Raw genomic sequence first — 14,132 nt, 5'->3', positions numbered from 1 at the left:
AGTTTATCAATAGATTCTACGTAACAGAGCACCCTGGTAACTAAACTTAACGCTATAAGGATAATTACCCCATTCGTTTTAATACACGCAAACCAACGTGTCATAAACTCAAATAACATACGTCCGTTAAAAGGCTAGCGCTCTAGCTCGGACGGGGATATCAAGCCCTATGGATCCATATACAATTATTCGCGCCCACCAGTCCATATCCTATGTACTGGAAGCTACTAGTTACCAAAGCTAAGGGATTTTCGGTTTAACTCAGTGTAGAATTTAGTATGTACTTGTGTCTTATTGCGTTTAAAATAAATTGCATGTATTCTCAGCCTAAAAATATTTAAAGTATTTAAAAAGGGAGACTATAACTCACGGTTCAATATTGAGACTCAATATTGTAGGCAAATTGCGTAGACGTAATGTTGGTAGACGACTGTATGGTTGACCTTGGATTCAAGAACAATACCCCGAACAATACCCAATATTTCCTTAGTTTAAAACGGTTTGAAACCCGAATTAAAACACCCTCGTATAATACTTTATTATCTCTTTATATTACAATAACAAATAGTGTGTTACTGTAGCAAATAGTGTTTACTGTAGCAAGTCGTTTTCACTGTAGCGCTGTAGGAAAGTACGGTTTCACTGTAGCAAATAGTGTTTAACTGTAACAAATAGTGTTTTACTGTAGCAAGTCATTTTTACTGTAGCAAATAGTATTTTACTGTAGGAAAGTCGTTTTTACTTGTACATATATATATATATATATATATATATACATACATATAATTGTTCATGAATTGTCGAGAGTAGTCAAAGGTAATTGTATATATGAAACAGTTCTAAAATTTTGAGACTCAATCTAACAGACTTTGTTTAACGTGTCAAAATAAAAATCGTATAGAGAATTGGTTTAAATAAGTCGAAATTTTTAGGGTCATCACAATCCATTTCAATTTGTCTTCTTTGCTTCTATTTTTTCTTCATTTTCTCAATCGAGTTTAGAAAACGTTCCCCCGTCGTAACACGAAGGCACCCAACTCGTTAGAACTAAAAGAGATATTATGTAAATTAGTATGTAGTCGAGTAGAAAATTCAGGGTTTATAATTTTGGAATAATGAGGATGAAGGTAAGATGATTAAGTTCAGTGACGAATTCGGGATTAAAATTTAATGAGGTTCTCAAAAAGTTACAAAGCTAATTATAAAAGATACTTTAATACAATAGTTATTTACCTCTAAAAAACCTTTAATTTTAGAAATATATGATGTCATATAGTTAAATTTAATGGTGTCTATAGAATTTAAATTTCTATAAAATGAGGTCCTTGAACCACACTACAATACGCATACAATCGCCCTTGATTAAGCTAAAGGTGAAAATGACGAGTTAAATCAAATAGTTAGAAAAAGCAAAAAGTCATTTAAATAATCTTGCGTGCTAGTATGTGACTGGATTTAACAAAATTCTTTAGCTACTGGTGGTGCCAGGACTATCTCAGTACCATTTGCATACCATGGTAACTATATCCACATAAAAAAACTTAGGGGGCTAAACTAGCAACTTTATGCAAATTATATGGACTATCTCTGTAATTTTGTTAAAAAAAAATGTACTCCATATTAAGGAAGATCAAAAACGTAAGTGGAGTTTAAATGTGTAATTTAATTAACTGTGTGCATGACACATGAAAAACTAAAAAACACGAGGACCGGTGAAATGTCTCGTTCTTATTGATTAAAAACGTTCCATATTAATTGATTTCGTTGCGAGGTTTTGACCTCTATATGAGACGTTTTTCAAAGACTGCATTCATTTTAAAACAAACCATAACCTTTATTTCATCAATAAAGGTTTAAAAAGCTTTACGTAGATTATCAAATAATGATAATCTAAAATATCCTGTTTACACGCGACCATTACATAATGGTTTACAATACAAATATGTTACAACGAAATAATTTTTTTTGAATGCAGTTTTTACACAATATCATACAAGCATGGACTCCAAATCTCGTCCTTATTTTAGTATGTAACAGCGGAAGCTGTTAGTATTCACCTGAGAATAAGCATGCTTTAAACGTCAACAAAAATGTTGGTGAGTTATAGGTTTAACCTATATATATCAAATCGTAACAATAGACCACAAGATTTCATATTTCAATACACATCCCATACATAGAGATAAAAATCATTCATATGGTGAACACCTGGTAATCGACATTAACAAGATGCATATATAAGAATATCCCCATCATTCCGGGACACCCTTCGGATATGATATAAATTTCGAAGTACTAAAGCATCCGGTACTTTGGATGGGGTTTGTTAGGCCCAATAGATCTATCTTTAGGATTCGCGTCAATTAGGGTGTCTGTTCCCTAATTCTTAGATTGTCAGACTTAATAAAAAGGGGCATATTCGATTTCGATAATTCAACCATAGAATGTAGTTTCACGTACTTGTGTCTATTTTGTAAATCATTTATAAAACCTGCATGTATTCTCATCCCAAAAATATTAGATTTTAAAAGTGGGACTATAACTCACTTTCACAGATTTTTACTTCGTCGGGAAGTAAGACTTGGCCACTGGTTGATTCACGAACCTATAACAATATATACATATATATCAAAGTATGTTCAAAATATATTTACAATACTTTTAATATATTTTGATGTTTTAAGTTTATTAAGTCGGCTGTCCTCGTTAGTAACCTACAACTAGTTGTCCACAGTTAGATGTACAGAAATAAATCGATAAATATTATCTTGAATCAATCCACGACCCAGTGTATACGTATCTCAGTATTGATCACAACTCAAACTATATATATTTTGGAATCAACCTCAACCCTGTATAGCTAACTCCAACATTCACATATAGAGTGTCTATGGTTGTTCCAAAATATATATAGATGTGTCGACATGATAGGTCGAAACATTGTATACGTGTCTATGGTATCTCAAGATTACATAATATACAATACAAGTTGATTAAGTTATGGTTGGAATAGATTTGTTACCAATTTTCACGTAGCTAAAATGAGAAAAATTATCCAATCTTGTTTTACCCATAACTTCTTCATTTTAAATCCGTTTTGAGTGAATCAAATTGCTATGGTTTCATATTGAACTCTATTTTATGAATCTAAACAGAAAAAGTATAGGTTTATAGTCGGAAAAATAAGTTACAAGTCGTTTTTGTAAAGGTAGTCATTTCAGTCGAAAGAACGACGTCTAGATGACCATTTTAGAAAACATACTTCCACTTTGAGTTTAACCATAATTTTTGGATATAGTTTCATGTTCATAATAAAAATCATTTTCTCAGAATAACAACTTTTAAATCAAAGTTTATCATAGTTTTTAATTAACTAACCCAAAACAGCCCGCGGTGTTACTACGACGGCGTAAATCCGGTTTTATGGTGTTTTTCGTGTTTCCAGGTTTTAAATCATTAAGTTAGCATATCATATATATATATAGAACATGTGTTTAGTTGATTTTAAAAGTCAAGTTAGAAGGATTAACTTTTATTTGCGAACAAGTTTAGAATTAACTAAACTATGTTCTAGTGATTACAAGTTTAAACCTTCGAATAAGATAGCTTTATATGTATGGATCGAATGATGTTATGAACATCATTACTATCTCAAGTTCCTTGGATAAACCTACTGGAAATGAGAAAAATAGATCTAGCTTCAAAGGATCCTTGGATGGCTTGAAAGTTCTTGAAGCAGAATCATGACACGAAAACAATTTCAAGTAAGATTTCCACTCGAAATAAGATTGTTATAGTTATAGAAATTGAATTAAAGTTTGAATATGATTATTACCTTGTATTAGAAAGATAACCTACTGTAAGTAACAAAGGTTTCTTGATCTTGGATGATTACTTGGAATGGATTTAGAAAACTTGGAAGTAAACTTGCAATCTTGGAAGTATTCTTGATTTTATGAAACTAGAACTTTTGGAATTTATGAAGAACACTTAGAACTTGAAGATAGAAATTGAGAGAGATCAATTAGATGAAGAAAATTGAAGAATGAAAGTGTTTGTAGGTGTTTTTGGTCGTTGGTGTATGGATTAGATATAAAGGATATGTAATTTTGTTTTCATGTAAATAAGTCATGAATGATTACTCATATTTTTGTAATTTTATGAGATATTTCATGCTAGTTGCCAAATGATGGTTCCTACATGTGTTAGGTAACTCACATGGGCTGCTAAGAGCTGATCATTGGAGTGTATATACTAATAGTACATACATCTAAAAGCTGTGTATTGTACGAGTACGAATACGGGTGCATACGAGTAGAATTGTTGATGAAACTGAACGAGGATGTAATTGTAAGCATTTTTGTTAAGTAGAAGTATTTTGATAAGTGTCTTGAAGTCTTTCAAAAGTGTATAAATACATATTAAAACACTACATGTATATACATTTTAACTGAGTCGTTAAGTCATCGTTAGTCGTTACATGTAAATGTTGTTTTGAAACCTTTAGGTTAACGATCTTGTTGAATGTTGTTAACCCATTGTTTATTATAACAAATGAGATGTTAAATTGTTATATTATCATGATATTATGATATATAATATATCTTAGTATGATATATATACAGTTAAATATCGTTACAACGATAATCGTTACATATATGTCTCGTTTCGAAATCATTAAGTTAGTAGTCTTATTTTTACATATGTATTTCATTGTTAATACACTTAATAATATATTTACTTATCATTTAACATAATTAACCAAGTGTATCAATATCTTAATATGATTCATATGTACCTAGTAAGACGTTGTTATAACGATAATCGTTATATATATCGTTTTCGAGTTTCTTAAATTAATAGTCTCATTTTTATGTATATAACTCATTGTTAAAATACCTAATGAGATACATACTTATAATAAAATCATGTTAACTATATATATAACCATATATATGTCATCGTATAGTTTTTACAAGTTTTAACGTTCGTGAATCACCGGTCAACTTGGGTGGTCAATTGTCTATATGAAACCTATTTCAATTAATCAAGTCTTAACAAGTTTGATTGTTTAACATGTTGGAAACACTTAATCATGTAGATAACAATTTCATTTAATATATATATAAACATGGAAAAGTTCGGGTCACTACAACCGGAACCGAGCACACCCAAAGAGTTTCGTTATGGTACATGGTCCTTAATTTTCATATTTTTCGATCTTTGGAACGGGACCGGCCGAACATAAAATAAAGTAAAAACGAACCGGACCAAAATATTTACATTCTATAGATCTAACTTATTCAGTTTATCTTGCACTACTTTAATAATCAATGTGTAGATATTTATGCCTATTAATATTTAACTTAAATAACCAACGAATCTTTTCGTTTATTCTTGTTCATAACTTTTAAATAACCAATGTGTATAATTTTGTTTACATCTCTTTTAAAAGACCCGTTTGTTCGTTTTATAAGCAAAATTTGATTGCATAATTTTCTTGTGTAGTAGCTTATATTAGTGATGTGTACATAAACCATTTCGTCCACAAATGGAGTATGAACTCTCGACCATTTCTCCTGAAGTGGCTTATATAATAATGAACAATATGTCTTTCAATAAACACATAATGTGTATGGAATAATTTATGATAAACCTCGAACCTTTGTTGAAAAAGTGTTTGTTTTCAGAACCATATAAATCCTCATTTATGTCAAGATCTATACAAATAGCCAAGATTAAAGAGAGTACTATGATTATAACTTACACAGAAATTTGAACCACATCACAAAAAATGAGTAAACTTGTACAAAAAACGGATGAAATACACAAGATAACAATCGATCATGCTAACGACTAAGGTAAAAATTAGAAGCTATAGACCTGTTTTAGTTTTTGGAATAATCATCTACCGAGTATATATTATATGACTATGAAACAGGACTATTCATTTTTCAGATCCGAATCTAATTTTCTGGAACCGAACCGATATTATATGGTCCAGTCCTCAGTCTGACTTTTTTCTATAAAATGGGATTGGGGACGGAACGGGACCGAATTAGTTTGGTCCGGTCCCGTACCATGCACAACCCTAAATTTTAATCATAGTAGAAAACACTCGTCACACTTTGTTTACGAGCACATATATGCGGAATTAATTACGTTATGGCTTTTAGCACATATATGATCGAGTTAATTTGTTTGAACATGATTTGATTTTCACTCTAGAGCTCAACTGGTTTTTAACATTCCCTGGAGCATATCTATATCTATATCTATATATAGATTAATAAGGCCATTCAAAAACTCAAATAGCGAAAAAAAATGATACATATTTAGAGCTCAACAGATGGGTGTCTTTTTTAAAATAAATTGTAACATGGAAGAAGTTAAAAATACGGGTGTTCGTTCGGTCAGTTTTTGGTTTAATTGGTTTAAACAGTTTGAGTTAATCGGTTTTTCAAAATAATTTATGAAAACTAATAACCAAACCAAATTTATCCAAACCAAACCAATCCAACCAAGTTCGAAATCGGTTATTTTGGATCGGTTATCCAATTAAACCAAATTATATAATAGTTGATACCAAGAATCTAAAAACACGCGTAGCTAACAATGTGAATTTAGACCAACAATTAAGCTATCAGTTATTTAGCAAAAAAATATATTCATTGTATACGCTGTTACTAGAAAACTTAGAGACAAATATTAAAATAATATCGTAACCAACAAAAACACCAAGTTCTAAACAAGATGGTTTCTGTATATTGTTCCTACTTTAAATAAATATATTAGTTACAAAATATATAACACGTATGTTTCAAATTTAATCGGGTATTCGGTTAGTAACCATGTTTTTTATTTCTAAATCCAAAATCAATCCACAGACCATTTTGTAATTCGGGTTTCAGCCAAAAACCGAACCATATCCGAATTAGCCAAATCCGTTTCACCCAAAAACATTCGGTTTTGTCGGTTATTTGGTTAAAACCATTTAATGAACACCCCTAGTTAAAAAGATACTGCAAACAGATCTTCAAACATGACATTTCAGGTTTAAAAACGTACTTGAACCGATCATAATCCTAAAAAGTATATATGGTAACCAAGTTCAATAGATCAAACTCGATTTATGCTTGCCCGAATCCAAAAAGCAAGTTAAGAATTTAAGTCGAACTTTTTACAAGAACACGACTGGTCATATTGACAACTTGCTATTTCCTTCCAAAATTGATAAAACATAATGTGAAACCAACTTATAGAAATTCAACTAGCTAGTTTGCAGTTTTAACTTACATCATACATACAATGGAATGATTTTAAACAAGATAAAATATTAGAGGTTGATAAGGTATAAAAACTAACAGTTTACTCCATAACACAATAGCAGAACAACAAACTTTGTATACATACCCGTTTAACTCATAATCGGGGTCTCTGTTTGTATGACCGAACCAATATGATTCTAAAGTGACATTTAGGGCCCGTTTGGCTCACGGAATCCAATGGGATTTCGTCAGAATTGGAATTGAATTTAGACATGACGCGTGTCTAAATTCAATTCCAATTCCGCCGTAATCCTATTGGATTCCGTGAGCCAAACAGGGCATTAAGGTTTTGACCCATACTGACTTTAACAGGTCTAAAGCCTTAGTAAACCAACTTGGATCAGGTTTTGGACATTAGGGAATAGGTTTATGAACGACGGAACGTTAACCTATCCAAATGACTAATAATAGTATTAGAATCGTTGACTTTTTACTAGGGGTTTGACTCATTATCAGACTGTTAAAACTCCAGCAACTGTTTCTGTATCTACACAGATAAATATATTTGTTTGTATAGATTAGTAAGCAAACAAGAATCCTCTATGACATAACCTCCAGGGCCTCTCTTGTTTGACCAATTACGTTGAATACAGTTGCGGCTATATGTGATGGAGTCAGCCCGGCGTCGGCTAATTGGTCAGCTGGTGCACCATGGTCAATGTAACGGTCAGGCAGTACCAATGGTCTCCACTGCAAAAACAAACACCAACGTTCATAACTTAAAGTAGGGCTGTAAGAGCCAAACTACTTGTGAGAAGTCGCCAAACTACTTGTGAGAAGTCGAGTTCGGCTCGTTAAAAGCTTGGTTCAAGCCAAGCCCAAACGAGTTCGAGCAGAGCTCGAGCTTAGGGCAGGGCTTGTTTAATAAACGAGCTCGAGCTTTGCTTAACGAGCCAAGCTATTTTATTTTATTTTATTTTTGTTTGATAAATAACGAGCTTATCACGAGCCGAACTCGAGCTTAAGGTAGGGCTCGTTTAATAAAGAGCTCAAGCTTTGCTTAACAAGCCAAGCTAACTTTAAAAAAAAAAAAAAAAAAAAAAAAAAAAAAAAAAAAAACCAGTTTATCACAATCTGAGCTCAAGCTTTTAAGATATATCACAAGCCGAGCTCGAGCTAAAAAACTGAGGCTCGATTCGAGCTCGAGCTTTCTTAAAATCAAATGAGCTGAGCTTGAACACTACCAAGCTCAGGCTCGGCTCGTTACACCCATACTTAAAATTTCATATTTTCTCAAAAACACGATTTTTGATCTATGCGAAACGAAAATGTAAGAGAGATGACAAAAAGCGTACCTTCAAATTTCCGTCAAGAAGACCATCTAACGCCATGAAATGAGAAACGTGAGACCCGAACCCTCCAATTGACCCTTCTTCGACGGTAATCAAGACTTCGTGAGACTTCGCAAGGGCTCTGATAAGAGCATGGTCTAATGGTTTACAGAAACGAGCATCTGCAACCGTTATGTTTAAACCACGTTCTTGTACTAAACCAGCTGCAGCCATGCAACTTTGAACAGCTGAACCGTAGCCTAGGAGAGCTACCCGCTGCCCTTCGATCATTATTCGACCTTTTCCAATCTGATTCTACAAAAAAGCGTTAATACACTACGAAATTTCATGATTGATGTAAAAGGAAAAATTAAAAAAGAAAAGATACATTTACCTCGAGAGGAATTCCTTTATTGCCAGGTGGCAGGGGCACGCCTATCCCGTTTCCTCGTGGATAACGGAAACAACTCGGTCTATCATCAATGGCTGCAGCGGTTGCAACCATATGAAAAAGCTCAGCTTCATCAGAAGGAGCCATGACCACCATGTTCGGTAGACACGCCATGAAAGTGACATCAAACGACCCAGAATGTGTGGGCCCATCTGCACCAACTAAACCCGCTCGATCCATTGCAAATCTCACAGGTAACTTCTGCAAGTCTACATCATGCACCACCTGATCATACCCTCGTTGCAAAAACGACGAGTAAATCGCACAAAATGGTTTAAGCCCTTCGCACGCCAATCCCGCAGCAAACGTAACTGCATGCTGTTCTGCAATCCCGACATCAAAACACCGAGTTGGAAAACGTCGGAGGAATAGATTCATCCCGGTCCCACCACCCATCGCAGCATGAATCCCGACTATCTTCTTGTCCACCTCAGCTTCTGCAATCAACGCCTCTGCAAAATAAGTCGTGTATGATTGAGTCGGTGCACTTGACTTAAATTGTTTCCCAGTTGCCGGATCGAACTTTCCCACACCTATAATGAAACAAGTCAACCAGTAAGTCAATAGATATCATTTCAAAAATTCAATTAAAAATTAAAGATTAAAATTTCTTACCATGGTACTTGTCGGCGGCTTTCTCAGCATACGGGTATCCTCTACCTTTCTCTGTAATAACATGAATTAAAACGGGACCCGTAGTTTTAGTACTTTTGACTTCCTTAAGAATGGCAACAAGATCATCGATACTATGACCATCGACAGGACCAATGTAATACAACCCGAGTTCTTCAAATAGTGTCGACCCGGACCCACTAATCATACCACGAGCGTATTCATCAACCTTAGCAGCAATTTCATGCATTGGGCCACCGATTTGTTTAGTAACTTCCTTGGCAACTTCACGAAGTTCCCTAAGCGGTCGATTAGATTGTAATCTACTAAGCGCACTGCTCAAAGCTCCAACGGGGGGAATAGGACCATCGAGGTTAGCAGTAGGTAACGAGACTTGTTTATTGTCGTTAAGGATCACGATCATATCGGAATCTAGATAACCGGCATTGTTCATCGCTTCGTAAGCTTGACCCGCTGTCATAGCTCCGTCACCGATAATAGCAACGACATCGTTAGTCCCTCCCTTTAAGTCCCTTCCGACAGCCATTCCTGTTCATACAATTCCCAAACAGATTATACATCAGTAATAAATTAATTCACATATGTAGGAAATAGATTAATTAATTCCAAACATCAGTAACAAAAGATTACAATATTTATTTTTCCTCGCGTCCAAGGTTGCAAAAATCGCTACTCAGGGAGTACTCGGTCGAGACTTTTGAGGGAGTAATCAGCAACTCATGGAGTAATCGGATTTGATTTTTTACATACATTTAAATAATAAATTTCAAAATTATTTGTATGTTTTTATATACATGATATCCTTAAACATAAATGTTAACATATTTGTCTAGAAACATATATATAATCTTCATTTGTTCAAAAACTCTAATTCATATTAAGATGTTGACCAATATTTGGTTTTGACTGATTTTGACTGACTATATCCGATTTTGACACATTGACCGCCGTTGATCAATTAAGTACTCGTATTTTGGAAAATCGACTCGGCCGGTTCCTAAAAAGGAGTACTCGGCATTAATCAGGGAGTTTTACAACACTGCTCTCGTAATTATACAACTCTAGCACTAACACTCTAACAGTAGAGGGATTTTGTGAATTTGAATAAAATTATATCAAATCATGCTAACTTGTTGCAGCTAATAAAATGGATGATTAACTCAACTAGTTACATAAGCATAAAATTTAGATAAACAATAACAAAAAGGCAGAACCTGATTACTCAATTATCAGGTCACCATTATCAGGTATATAATCTGTTACATATCACATCAAGAGGACAATTATTTTTTGATGAATTACCTAACCCTGCTGAAATGGTGGTTGAGCTATGACCTGTACCAAAACAATCATGCTCGCTTTCAGAGCGTTTAGTGAACCCGGCCAACCCGTTTGTCTGTCTAATAGTATGCATTTGATCTCTTCTTCCAGTCAAGATTTTATGTGGGTAAGACTACAAAAACACATTAAGAGTTAATTAATTTGAAAATATTCAACCAATTATCATTTTTTTATGTGTAATAATAAATTAATGGTCCTATAATCTCACCTGATGACCAACGTCCCATAGGATTTTATCTTGTGGCGTATTAAATACGTAATGAAGGGCTACTGTGAGCTCTACAACACCAAGACTCGAACCCAAATGACCACCGGTTTTAGAAACATTAAATATAACATCAGATCGAAGCTCATCAGCTAGTTGCTTTAACTCCTACACATAAAACAATAGTAAAAGAAACTGTTTATCATCTCATATCATTCACTCATATACAACTAATGTCAAATAAAAACTCAAAAGGCCAATCTTTAACCGAAACAGTATTCCATTTGAAACTGGTGTATTTGCAGGGGTACAGAAACAAACTTGACTTTTTGGTCAAACCAGAGATTTCTTCAAGTTCAAAAGTACTAACATACATATTTAGTTTTAAATCTTGCTTTTATCCAAGTTTAGCAACACTGTAATGTAATTAAAATATGTGAACGATTAATATTACATAATTCCACCTAAATTAGTGTATTGCAGGGGTACAGAAACAAAGTTGACTTTTTGGTCAAACCAACGATTACATCAAGTTCAAAATTAACACACACATTTTAACTTAAATCTTGTTTTCATGCAAGTGTAGCAACATCATAACCAAATTAAAATATGTGAACGATTGTTATTTACATAATTCCACTTAAATTGGAATTTTTGTACATGAAAACAGATACAGAAATTGACTTTTTTGGTCAGACAGGTCATTATTTTAAAGTCAAAAATCAACAAAAACATATACTCTGCAACATATACTCTTATTACAATACATATATAAAAAAACATTGTTCAATAATTGGAAGATGGGTATGAGAAACTTGCCTTAATTGACAGATTCTTCATATGAATTGGGTAATTGATAGTGTCCAAAAGTGGTGTAGGTGGTCTTTGTGAGTGATACTCACCTCTCTCAGAGAGTGTAGCTTTAATTCCACTTGCTTTTTTAATTACCTGCTTAAATTAAAAATTAATCCAAAACCCAAAACTTTAAAACTCGAAAATTCAAATAAAAATAAAAACTTTGAACAAAATTAAACCTGATTCAAGGGTTTATGTGAAGACTGTGGGTTTTGTAGATCTGTTCCAAAGAAACAATGCTGAATCACGGAATTGTGTGAATTAACCATCCGGGGGTTAATCTGACCCGGGAATGAAAACCCACAAAGCGCCATGGAAGAAAGCTTTGATCTTTATGGAAACCCAGAAATGTAGGAATGTATTGGATACCTAATTGGGAATCAAGAGAAAATGGAGGTGTTTGGATGCTGGAAGAAGTATTTGTGTGTGTGTGTTTTGGTGGCAATGTGTGTGTGTGTTAGTGATTGAAAAAAGTGAGGAACTTGGTGAATTTTTGTAAGAAGACAAGTGTGGAACAAATGAAATCTTAAGGTAGTTTTTATTGGTCCACGTAATTGGAAATCACATTGTATGGATAGCAACGATTTGATGATAAAATGATGCATTAGTGCACCACCCACTTGTTTAGTAAAGATGACCGATAAATGTAAATGGTAAATTATGATTCTATATTTTTTTTTAACAAATAACTTAATAACATTATCTTATCTTAAGATCAACAAATAAAACTGATACAATGAATTCAAAATAAAATGAACTTTAGCCAAATTAAAATAAACCTGAATAGAATGACATCATCAACAAAAACAAACTAAGAACATGCTTAACTAGGAAGTAAAAATAAGGCTAAAAGTATAACATATGCACGTAAAATACCGATTATACTAAAATATAAGCAAATAAACGATGGTGGCCGGGAGAACGTCAACCACCGCAACAAAACGGTCCAACAGCCGCACCCGAGCTGTCACAAAAAGAACCTAAACGTGAAATATACCAAAAACAAACTTCGGGTCTGACTAGATCTCCAACAGAGAGATCGTTGCTTGCACCAAACCAAAGGCTCCACTGAAAAAATAAGGACCCGAGACACAACCACGGTAAAAGATCACCCCAAGCCCGCAAACGAAGTCACACCCAGCACCATCTCCTACATACCCTGTAAATCTCGTACGTAACTCCCACCAACAGGGTGGGTAGTTTACCAAACTTCCACAAAGATCAAACTGAAAACCACCATCTTTCAACCACCGCCAGTGGCAACTACTAACTGAGTAATAGACTACTGGAAGATAGCTCAGCACCTCCCCAACGCCACACAACCACTAATGGCCACCACCAACAGGGTGATGGACCACCACGCGTTGCCAGCAAAAAAGAAGGCAAGAAACAAAATAAAAAGTGCTCTCTTTCTAACCAATAAATCACACTCAATAATTAGTAGTATCAAATATAACTATTAAAAATTAATTATGTAATATTAGACTCTACTATGTACATAATTAAAGTAAAATTTGATGAATTTATCCAATATGAATTTATCAAAATATACTCCTATACTCCATTAAAGAATGGGTTGTGATTCTCACGAAACCAATTTTTCGCCGTACATAACCAAATATGCTTTTTGAGTGTTATACAATACAGCATAGTAAAACATATTTAATTGTAGGTAATGTTCTTGTCCACACTAAGGATTCGCAAAGGATAGATGATGAGGTGTTGTTTAAGTTAGATAATATTATCTCATGTGTCCATGTGAGCGAAAATAACAACATTCCTGCACAGCTAGAGGTGGAGGTTAGTTGTGAAGCAGAATGCTCTGTCGAACAGGAGAATGACGAAGATGACTTTATTGAAGATACCTATATGGATGACGATGAAGACTGGTCAGACTGTTATGAATCAGATGAGGAAGTGTTTGATTTCAATCGTACCAATGTGCAGAACGTGGATAGAGAGCCTCCGGTGACGGACGGAGAAAAAATAGATCATCGAAAAAAAACAATGGTGGAGGAAGACGAATCAGATTGCCTGGGAATTAGGAA

The 14,132-nt window shown here is 34.0% G+C and overlaps 1 protein-coding gene across 2 annotated transcripts; it reads right to left on the bottom strand.

The window, feature by feature from the left end:
• Positions 1–7,157: 7,157 nt before the first annotated feature.
• LOC139894385 (probable 1-deoxy-D-xylulose-5-phosphate synthase, chloroplastic) lies at positions 7,158–12,541 on the bottom strand. 2 transcript variants are annotated; one of them, XM_071877637.1, is made up of 8 exons: positions 12,264–12,541; positions 12,049–12,177; positions 11,233–11,397; positions 10,986–11,136; positions 9,666–10,211; positions 8,994–9,583; positions 8,624–8,914; positions 7,158–8,018 (listed from the first exon to the last, which is right to left on the bottom strand). In XM_071877637.1, the coding sequence occupies exons 1-8, from the start codon at positions 12,396–12,398 to the stop codon at positions 7,869–7,871; spliced, it is 2,157 nt and encodes a 718-aa protein (XP_071733738.1). In that variant the 5' UTR covers positions 12,399–12,541; the 3' UTR covers positions 7,158–7,868. The 2 variants fall into 2 exon arrangements, with proteins under 2 accessions (XP_071733738.1, XP_071733739.1); XM_071877638.1 differs by having other exon boundaries at positions 7,166–8,018; positions 8,624–8,908.
• Between the last annotated feature and the right edge of the window lie 1,591 nt (positions 12,542–14,132).

The sequence above is a fragment of the Rutidosis leptorrhynchoides genome, chromosome 2 (assembly GCF_046630445.1).
Source record: "Rutidosis leptorrhynchoides isolate AG116_Rl617_1_P2 chromosome 2, CSIRO_AGI_Rlap_v1, whole genome shotgun sequence".
NCBI lineage: Eukaryota > Viridiplantae > Streptophyta > Magnoliopsida > Asterales > Asteraceae > Rutidosis > Rutidosis leptorrhynchoides.
This window is presented reverse-complemented; position numbering and strand designations above follow the sequence as displayed.

Excerpts from the sequence above, each read along its gene's own strand:
- LOC139894385 (XM_071877637.1), bottom strand. The coding sequence starts at position 12,398 with ATGGCGCTTTGTGGGTTTTCATTCCCGGGTCAGATTAACCCCCGGATG. Across the intron at positions 11,137-11,232 it reads TATGGGACGTTGGTCATCAG|TCTTACCCACATAAAATCTT; the intron begins GTGAGATTATAG and ends GTGTTTTTGTAG. Across the intron at positions 8,915-8,993 it reads ATAAAGGAATTCCTCTCGAG|AATCAGATTGGAAAAGGTCG; the intron begins GTAAATGTATCT and ends GCTTTTTTGTAG.